The sequence below is a fragment of the Triticum urartu genome, chromosome 6A, assembly GCF_056163025.1.
Source record: "Triticum urartu cultivar PI428250 chromosome 6A, HENAU_Tu73, whole genome shotgun sequence".
Classification (NCBI taxonomy): domain Eukaryota; kingdom Viridiplantae; phylum Streptophyta; class Magnoliopsida; order Poales; family Poaceae; genus Triticum; species Triticum urartu.
In genome coordinates, this window is record NC_141878.1 from 602,763,422 (window position 1) to 602,773,942 (window position 10,521).

The 10,521-nt window shown below is 44.1% G+C and overlaps 1 protein-coding gene across 1 annotated transcript; it reads left to right on the forward strand.

Moving 5' to 3' along the window:
- Positions 1-2,887: 2,887 nt before the first annotated feature.
- LOC125515653 (putative 3-ketoacyl-CoA synthase 20) lies at positions 2,888-6,627 on the forward strand. The gene is made up of 2 exons (XM_048681167.2): positions 2,888-3,744; positions 5,681-6,627. The coding sequence occupies exons 1-2, from the start codon at positions 3,022-3,024 to the stop codon at positions 6,479-6,481; spliced, it is 1,524 nt and encodes a 507-aa protein (XP_048537124.2). The 5' UTR covers positions 2,888-3,021; the 3' UTR covers positions 6,482-6,627.
- The last annotated feature ends 3,894 nt before the right edge of the window (positions 6,628-10,521 follow it).

Genomic DNA, 10,521 nt, shown 5'->3' on the forward strand with positions numbered 1-10,521 from the left:
CCACCACTCCTCGATGAGATCCTTCTGAAGATCATCATGCGTTTCGGCACGTCGAATGGCATGATAGGAGGCAACAAAACAGGCCACCCTCGCAGCCCTCCGCCCCACTCGCATGGGATGTCCCAAGAGCTCATACTGAGAGTAGTCTAAACCATGACCACACTCATTCTCGATGATCATGTTGTGCATAAGCACACAAGCGTGCATGATGTACCAAAGCATTTTTTGATCCCAAAATCTAGCTAATCCTCTCACAATGGCAAATTGGGCTTGAAAATCCCAGAAGTTCTCTCCACATCTTTCCTAGCTGCCACCTGAGCATTGTGAAAATGAAGATTTTTCTTACCTTTCGGTTTTTTTCAACGGCTTCACAAATATTTGCCACTTTGGGTAGATGCCATCCGCAAGATAGTAGCCATAGTTGTTTGTATGACCATTTGCTACAAACTGCATCAGTGACAGTTCACCATTTGCAATTTTATTCATCAGTGATGACCGATTAACAACGTTGATGTCATTCAGAGACCCAACAGTCCAAAAAAAATGCCTGGGTACTCCCCCGCTTGACACACACACTTTGTCTCCGGTTTACGGAAGAAAGTGCGTCTGAATCGGTCCTGCTGACCGATACATGACTGCGTTGGATGGTAGAACACGTCCGAATCGTTAGATTTGGACTTTTGCGGGCGGTTGAAGGGTGGGCTTTGGGATTCCATAAGAGTTGGCTCAAGTTTGTACAAGCATAGGCGAAGTATTTTGTAATACAACTTATCTGTCTGCGGGGCCTCGTTAGTGTACTAGTACCGACTTTTCAAACTGGGAGAAAATTACACGTTTTGTCCCTGAACTCTCTGGGGCACTACGATTTGGCCCCGCAAGTCGAGAAACACTACAATTGGATCCATATACATGCGAATACATAATACTTTATGTGGCGCTGGCCTCCTCAGGGCATCTTCAACAGGTTGTATGTTAGTCTTGTTGGTAGAATGTCTATGTCATCAACCAACAAGTTATCATACAACTACTCCAATGGATTGTATGTAAGCTATCCAATAGATGGTAAGAAAATAAATGTGATTGCTCTCTATTTCACGTAGGAGCTTGTGCAAAGGTTGTTGGTTAAACTACATACAACTTTGCTCTCTTTCTACATTTATTACATGTCACATCATCACTATGTCCTATGTGTCAAATTTACCAACACCTATCTTACAACTGTTGGAGATGCCCTCATCAGCCTCCTACCGCAACTTGGCATTTAAGGCCTCCCCCTCCCTCCTTCTTCAAAGTCCACGCGCACTCCATTCACGGTTCTCCAAAGTCAACAAGAATGAGTAGTGAGAGGTAGAGGCCACCATCTCCAAAGTCAACAAGAGTGAATACTGAGACATAGGAGCGATTCATTGTTCTATAAGTAAGCAATGGATCTTTGTTGGTCAGCCTGGTTCTGCTTTATTTTCTTTTTTTTGCGAGGACTTTATTCTCATTGTTGTTGGGTTTCAAACTTTTTGGCACAATTTCAGCTGTTTTTCGTTCAAGAATTCAAAGTTTAGAGTATTCAAATAAAAAGATGTCCTAGAGTGGTACTCGTCTTATATTGACCGCCGTCATGAGAGCCATTACGGGTGACCAGGACGGCCATGTAGGCTTGTAGCAGTTGCTTTGCCGACATTCACATGTAAGTCGAGTGCTTTCCGTAAAATATGCCGAGATCTCTGTTTATTTATGCCAAGGTTTTTTTTTTCTTGCACTTGGCGTTCAATTGTCTAAGCCGAAGGTACTCCATTTGCCGTCTATCATTTGGATCATACTACCTCCGTCCCGGTTTATTGGTCTCCTTTAAAATTTGTGCCAAATTTTGACCAAATATTTAACTAACAAAATGTTATTGCATGTAAACAAAAATTAGATTCCTATTTGAACATAGTTTTCAATGATATAATTTTTTGTGACATGCATAAATATGTTGTTAGTTAAATTTATAGTCAAAATTTGGCACAGAATCTAATGAGGACCAATAAACCAGGACGGAGGTAGTACTCTGCTTACGTTGTTCTAAGCCAAGTATCCGATTAAATTGCACTAGGCTTATTCCAAAAGACAGGTAACTTATGATTTTCATGCAGTGTGAGATGCTCCTTGGGGTATAGCTAAATAATTAAAATATGACACAGCGTAGATCAACGTCGAGTGACATATGGTTTGCCGACGTAGTTTCTATGAAAATTAACGGGATCGCTAAATCTCAGTTGACTGAGACTTAACGAAGTCTTAGTTGATGCTATATTCATGAGATTTTATGTGATCTTTCATCTTCTTTATATGTTAGAACAACTCCAAAGCGATGACGGAAATGGACACTGATTTTTGTCTGTTTTTGTCAATTTGGGTCACCCTCCCTCTCGGCCGTGTTTTTTCTTGTTTGGGTCGGCCGATGCGCACAATGAGGATGGACGCATTATGTCACTTGACAGTCGACTGGGATCTACCCGCACCCAAATATGGCAGCTGGTACAATGCCACAATACTACTATGAGATTCCTCTAGTCTATAGAAGTGCTTCACTGATGAGCAAGGGAACAGCCTCTGTGCCAATCTTAAATATTGAGGCTCAGGCACGCACGTTCCAGAATTTAATCCTATCTATGGCAGGTTACTTTTGACCATTTCTCACTGCTCCCTGATACGTACTACAAAGATCAAAATCCATGTGCTGCCTGCCCATACTACAATACAATGGGCAGTACTCCTACTAGCTGATAGACGGAGGGAAAACGGAAGTCGATCGATGGAGGAGGCAGCTGCATCGGCACGTACGTCGTCACAGTTATTACTTCATGTGCATGCCGCTGGCCTCCTCATCAGCCACCTGCCGCAGCTCGGCATTAAGGCCTCCCCTCCCTCCTCCAACCCTATAAATCCACGCGTGCTCGGCCTACTGCTCGCACTCCATTCACGTACGGTTCTCCAAGGTCAACAACAAGAGTGAGTAGTGAGAGTAGATAGAGGCCGCCATCGATGGCCATGGAATATAGGCAGCTGGTGAGGACGGTGAAGCAGGCGACGAGGAACCACGCCGGCCTGATGTACCACCGTTTGGTAAGCCACATCCCCCACATGCTGGTGGTCACGGTGCTCGTCGTGGTGGCGCCGCAGCTGTCGACGCTGACGCCGGAGAAGGCGCGCGCCCTTTGGAACACAGCAGTGAACGCGCCGGCGCTGGCCATGGCGTGCTGGGCGGCGGCACTGGCGGCGTACACGTACGCGTCGTCGCGGCCGCAGCCTGTGTACCTGGTGGACCTGGCCGGGTACAAGCCGCCGGTGGAGCTGGAGGCCTCCCGCGCCAAGACCATCGTGCACTTCTCGCGGTGCGGGCGGTTCAGCGAGCAGAGCATGGCGTTCCAGAAGCGGATGCTGGAGCGGTCGGGGCTGGGCGAGGCGACGCACTTCCCGATGTCGCTGATCCGGCTCCCCGTGGACATGTGCGACCGGACGGCCATGGAGGAGTCCCACGCCGTCATCTTCGGCGTGGTCGACGAGGTCCTCCGCAAGACCGGCGTGGACGCCGGCGACGTGGGCGTGCTCATCTTCAACTCGAGCCTGCTCAGCCCGACGCCGTCCTTCACGTCGCTCATCGTGAACCGGTACAGGTTCCGCGACGACGTGGTGACGCACAACCTCAGCGGCATGGGCTGCAGCGCCGGCATCATCGCCATCGACCTCGCCAAGCGCCTGCTCCAGGTACGTACTCCTACTGTACGTGCTCGACGGCGACCACATGCACGCTGGCTCACTCACTGACACCTATCTTCATTAGGTATTAATGCCTAGCGAGTGCATTGGTGCATGCATGCATGCATGGCCAATGGCTGGTCCTCTTGGGCGGCCCGTATGCATGCATGTCGTTCAGATGCGTATGGAGTAAATAAGTATAGTACGTACCTTTTTTTAGGCCGGGCGCATGGTACTGTTTTTTCTGTGACCGACTACGATGACTTTAGGAAAATGTCAATAACTAGGAGTAGAAAATATAGTGCCCTTTTTGTTTGTACATCTCATTCTTTTGTGGCTAAGAAAAAGATGTGCGCAAACCCATATCATGCATCTCTTAACAAAATATAGGGCTTAAGCCATAATATAAGATTGATGGAAATTTCCTTCATACTACTCCTGAGATGTTTTGGCATGTCCCACAATAACATCAACATCAACATCAACATCGAATGATTCGAATCACTTGTGCTTCATTAGTCCATTTAATTTGTACAGAAATCAATAAATATGGCAGCTGGCAATGCCGCAATATGAGATTCCTCTATGACAAGGGCTTCACTGAGTAGGACCTCCTGCATGTTTCTGCCAGGGAACAGCCTCTGTCTCAATATTAAATATTCAGGCTCAGACACGCACATGGCAGAATTTAATCCTATGCCAGCTTACTTATTGACCATTGCTCACTGGTCTGTCCTCTCTTTGATACGGTGGCCGGTCGACAACATCGGGTTAACTTCAAAAAATCAGGGGGAGAGAGAGAATTAGTTTGGAAGGTTAAGTAAATCTTTATAGGTCTAGCATTATTGCTCTTTTAGGCTGGTTGTAATGGGGAGTACTTTCTCTATTCCTAAATATGTCTTTTCAAAGATTTCAAATGGGCTATGACATACGGATGTATATAGACATATTTTAGAGTGTAGATTCACTCGTTTTACTCCGTATGAAGTCACTTGTTGAAATCTTTACAAAGACAATTATTTAGGAACGGAGGTAGTATCATATAGTAGTATCATGCATATGATACTAGTGATACTACCTCCCTAATACATAGTATCATATATTAGTATCATGTACTACTTTATTTATTGCCATGCATGACACAAAGTAGCATATCATTTATTATTATATGGTATCATGATATGATATTTCATCATCTCTTTCTTCATTTAATGTTATGACACCTCATCAAAGTAGTTGGCATGCATCATAGTACTAATTATGATACTACCATTACGACCAATCTTAGTACTTCTTCTAGGTGTTTTTAGTCTACATGTAAGTTTTGTCTAAAGTCAAAATATCTACAATTTACTTAAAATTATAGATATAAGTATCAACATTCACAATGCCAAATCAATATCATTTGATTCATTAGAAAATATAGTTTCATCTACATATATTTAGTATTGCAAATTTTGATATCTTTTTAGTATAAATTTGGTCAAAACGTATGAAATTTGACTTGACACAAGAAATCTTATACACGGAGTTAAAATGAACAAAGGGAGTACCTGATAATGGGAGCAAAAAACACTTGAAACCGGGGGGAAACGCAACTGGATCGAGAGCTATGCATGCGCCCATGCCCGTAAATTAATACGACCACATGATGGTCCATTCCATTGCTCCAGTCCAGAGATCCACAGCGTGTACTGGGGGGGAGGCCCTAGTTAATGGCGGTCAGCTAGGTTTGGTCTACCGCGCGACAAGGACTTTGGTACGGCTTTAAGTGGAGCACGGCCCTCAATGCGCGTGGGGCTCGTACCTTAAGCTACTGGTGTATACATGTGGCTGGTCCTATAGATCCGGGAAATAAAATCGCATCATAGATATGAATGATAGTATTCCAGCACTATACACTGAGTTGTCAACGTTGATTGTTTTCTGTGGTGTGGTGTTGCAGGTACATCGGAACACGTACGCGCTGGTGGTGAGCACGGAGAACATCACCCTCAACGCCTACATGGGCAACAACCGCCCCATGCTGGTCACCAACACGCTCTTCCGTGTCGGCGGGGCGGCGATCCTCCTCACAAACCGGGCCGGCGACCGGGCGCGGTCCAAGTACCAGCTGATCCACACGGTGCGCACCCACCGCGGGGCGCACGACCAGAGCTACGGGTGTGTGACCCAGGAGGAGGACGAGGTCGGCGAGGTCGGGGTGTCCCTCTCCAAGGAGCTCATGGCGGTCGCTGGCGAGGCCCTCAAGACCAACATCACCACGCTCGGCCCGCTCATCCTGCCCATGTCGGAGCAGCTCCGCTTCCTCGCCACCGTCGTGCTCAAGAAGGTGTTTCGCGCCCAGGTCAAGGCCTACCTGCCGGACTTCAAGCTCGCGCTCGAGCACTTCTGCATCCACGCCGGCGGCAGGGGCGTCCTCGACGAGCTGGAGAACAGCCTCAAGCTCAGCCCCTGGCACATGGAGCCTTCTCGGATGACGCTCTACAGGTTCGGCAACACCTCCAGCAGCTCCCTCTGGTACGAGCTCGCCTACTGCGAGGCCAAGCGCCGGATCAAGAAGGGAGACCGCGTCTGGCAGATCGCCTTTGGCTCCGGCTTCAAATGCAACAGCGCCGTGTGGAGAGCGCTGCGTACCATTGACGATGCTGGTGAGAGCCCATGGACCCAGGACGTCCATGTACTCCCGGTCGACGTGCCCAAGGTGGTGCCCATTGACGAGACCTCTTACCAAGTTCCAATCTAGCTAGCTAGTTGGCTGGCTTTGCTTCCGTGGAGCATGTATCACCAATTTTCAGGCTTAATTAATCAGGCGAGAGTTTTTTTATGTCTTGATTATTAATTTGATTTTCATGTAAATCTCAATGAACGGGCAACAAAATTCAATCGATTCATCTTCCAGCATTAGTGTTGCCAGGGAGATCAAATAGTATATGGACCCGGATACGGAGCTGACGTTAGATCTGAAGAAAAAACAGAAATGTTTGCAGGGATGAACTCGCAAGCGCAAATCAAAATGGAGAGAGCAACTAATTAAGGAGTGCTCCTTTGGGAGCCCTCCCAAGGGTAACTTAGGGTGGGCTGGGAGCGCGTCAGTTGGCGTGCTCTGGGCCGCCACCACGTGTCGCGCATTGTTTCCTTCGGATTTTTTTACGCGTTTTCTGGTCTTAGATGACTTTTTCGGCTTCTCGGTTTTCCATCAGTTTTCCATAGCTTTTGGACCAAATCTTTTTTAATATTCTTTTTGTGCGAGAAAACTCATTTTTTTTCTTTCGCGAGAGGCACAGACTTACTTCTCGTCGAGGCATAGGTTTGCTTGCGCGTGAAGCACGGCTGTGCCTCTCGTAAAAGGAGAACAAACATGTTTTTTCCCTTCCACGAGAGGCACAATTTACTTCTCGTGGAAGCATATATTTGCTTCCACGAGAGGTAGATTTTTTTTCTTTCGCGAGATGCACTCGAAAAAGCAAAAAAATGCATTTTTATTTTTTTCTTCTGCGAGAGGCACGGATTTACTTCTCGATGAGGCACGGATTTGCTTCCGCGAGAGACATGGCCGTGCCTCTTGGAAAGGAAAAAACATGTTTTTTTCCTTCCACGAGACGCGCAGGTTTACTTCTCGTGGAGGGACGGATTTGCTTCCGCGAGAGTAACGGTCGTGCCTCTCGGAAAGTCAAACAACATGCTTTCAGTTCGGGTTTTTCTTTCCGAGTGTTTCGTGAAAAAAGATCGTCGACACCAATCAACATGGGATCTAGTTTTGAACATCTCGGCGCGAAGAATTCAACAGTGAAAACGGTTTGATATTTGGACGCGCGGTTTGAGAGATAAAACATTTTGAATAAAACAATCTACTAGAAAAGGAATAACTGCGAGGTTGCGACAAGTGGCACACATGTAGTGTGACACTTGTCACAACCGATGTGGGAGTTACCTTCTCAAAGAGTAGTCGTTAATTAGTGATTTCGCAAAACGGACCAACATGCTTTTTTACGGGCCTCCTCACCAAGCATCACTACTTATGCAAAAAGGAAGTCCAAAGCCCAGAAAATAGTATAGAAAAAATTGGAAAACAACCGTCTGGTTCGATGTATGTATGAAACAAAAAGTTGGCATGCCTAAAAAATGCTATACATCAAAATTTACAAAATGCCATGCAATACAGACTAAATCTTCCATATCTTAAAAACAAACAAGAAACATTTTTCATGCTACAAGATAACGAATTTCACAAAAAAGCAAAGCCTAGGAGTGAACAAAAAAGTGGTTAAAAATACTAAATAAATTCAAAAAAAATTGTGGAGAAAGATGTGTGAGTGCGTGATGTCCGTGCCAAATTCAGAGCATTTGGATGTATGAGTAGCTCTCAGGAAAAAGACAAATTTGAGGTATGTGAAAAAGTTTTACTGTGCACACTGTTTGGACCCAATTTGTTTTTTCGAGAGCTACTCAGATGTCCAAATGCTTTGAAATTTGGCACGCACTTCACGCATTGAAACATGTTCCATGCAAAAAAAACTGGTTTTTTAGTATTTATTTTGAATTTACTGTTCACCTGGAGCAAATGAGCCTAAGCTCAGAATTGGATATTCGAATTTCACATGGTTTGTCTCCACAAAATATGCCTTGTTCCAAAAAAAGGACACAAATTTGCCATGGTCATTTTTTTTGTTTTGCCATGCTACAAAAAATAATTTTTCATGGTCCAAATTAAAATTTAAAATTGGTCCAAATTAAAAAATGCCATGGTCAAATTTGTTTGCCATGGTCCATCACTAAATTTGCAATGATGCATAAACTAAGTTTGCCATGATCACTCAACTAAATTTGCCATGGTCTCATAAAAAGTGATTTTCCACTTAGCAAAAGAAAGAAATTTGTCATGGTCCTAAAAACACACATTGATGGGGAAAAATGTGTGTAAGTTTGCCATGGTGACCATAGTGGTGCACACAAGATGATTGCCATGATGGTTAGATAAAGGACATTAATGGAAAAAATGTGCGATAGTTTGCGATGATGGCATATTTAGTGTAATTTTTCCATCATGTCAACAATGATGTAAGAATCACCAGCTACATACAAACCAATTTCCACGATGCTCAAAGAAAAAAGCATCAACTAAATTTCCATACTTCAAAAGGTGAAAATTGTCATGGGAAGAATAAATTTTCCATGATACATAAACTAAATTTGCCATGATCAATGTACTAAATTTGCCATCACTAATTACTAAATTTACCATGATTCACAAACCAAATTTTCCATGAATAGTTTGCCTTGGAAAATTTCTTGTATGCTACCATATGGATTTGCCAAAACTTCATTTGCGCATACAAATTTAGGGTATTAAGTTCATAAGAACAGAGTAATGCTTTAAGTAAGATGACATGATGTAGAGGGATAAACTCATGCAATATGATATAAACCCCATCTTTTTATCCTCGATGGCAACAATACAATACAATACAATACGTGCCTTGTTGCCCCTGCTGTCACTGGGAAAGGACACCGCAAGATTGAACCCAAAGCTAAGCACTTCTCCCATTGCAAGAAAGATCAATCTAGTAGGCCAAACCAAACTGATAATTCGAAGAGACTTGCAAAGATAACCAATCATACATAAAAGAATTTATAGGAAATTCAAATATTGTTCCTAGATAAACTTGATCATAAACCCACAATTCATCGGATCTCGACAAACACACCGGAAAAGAAGATTACATCGAATAGATCTCCAAGAAGATCAAGGAGAACATTGTACTGAGATCCAAAGAGAGAGAATAAGTCGTCTAGCTAATAACTATGGACCCGAAGGTCTGAGGTAAACTACTCACACATTATCGGAGAGGCTATGGTGTTGATGGATAAGCCCTCCGTGATCAATGCCCCCTCCGGCGGAGCTCCGGAAAAGGCCCCAAGATGGGATCTCACGGGTACAAAAGGTTGCGGCGGTGGAAATAGGGTTTTGGCTTCGTATCTGATGGTAATTTGGGGGTACATAGGTATATATAGGAGGAAGAAGTACGTCGGTGGAGCAACATGGGCCCCACGAGGGTGGAGGGCGCGCCTGGGGGGGGGGGGTAGGCGCGCCCCCTGCCTCGTGCTCTCCTCGTTGATTGTTTACGTAGACTCCAAGTCCTCTGGATCACGTTTGTTCCAAAAATCACGTTCCCGAAGTTTTCATTCCGTTTGGACACCGTTTGATATTCTTTTTCTACGAAACACTGAAATAGGCAAAAAAAACAACAATTTGGGATGGTCCTCCGGTTAATAGGTTAGTCCCAAAAATAATATATGAGTGTATAATAAAGCCCATTCATCATCCAAAACATAATATAATTTAACATGGAACAATAAAAAATTATAGATACGTTGGAGACGTATCAAGCATCCCCAAGCTTAATTCCTGCTCGTCCTCGAGTAGGTAAATGATAAAAACAGAATTTTTGATGTGGAATGCTACTTGGCATAATTTTCAGTGTAACCCTATTAATTGTGGTATGAATATTCAGATCCGTAAGATTCAAGATAAAAGTTTAATATTGACATAAAAGTAATAATACTTCAAGCATACTCACTAAACAATTATGTCTTCTCAAAATAACATGGCCAAAGAAAGTTCATCCCTACAAAATCATATAGTTTGGTCATGCTCCATTTTCGTCATACAAAAATGCTCTCATCATGCACAACCCCGATGACAAGCCAAGCAATTGTTTCATACTTTAGTAATCTCAAACTTTTTCAACTTTCACGCAATACATGAGCGTGAGCCATGGAAAT

Bases quoted from the DNA above. Each gene is read 5' to 3' on its own strand.
- LOC125515653 (XM_048681167.2), top strand. From the start codon at position 3,022: ATGGCCATGGAATATAGGCAGCTGGTGAGGACGGTGAAGCAGGCGACG. The intron at 3,745-5,680 runs GTACGTACTCCT...GTGGTGTTGCAG, and splicing joins TCGCCAAGCGCCTGCTCCAG to GTACATCGGAACACGTACGC.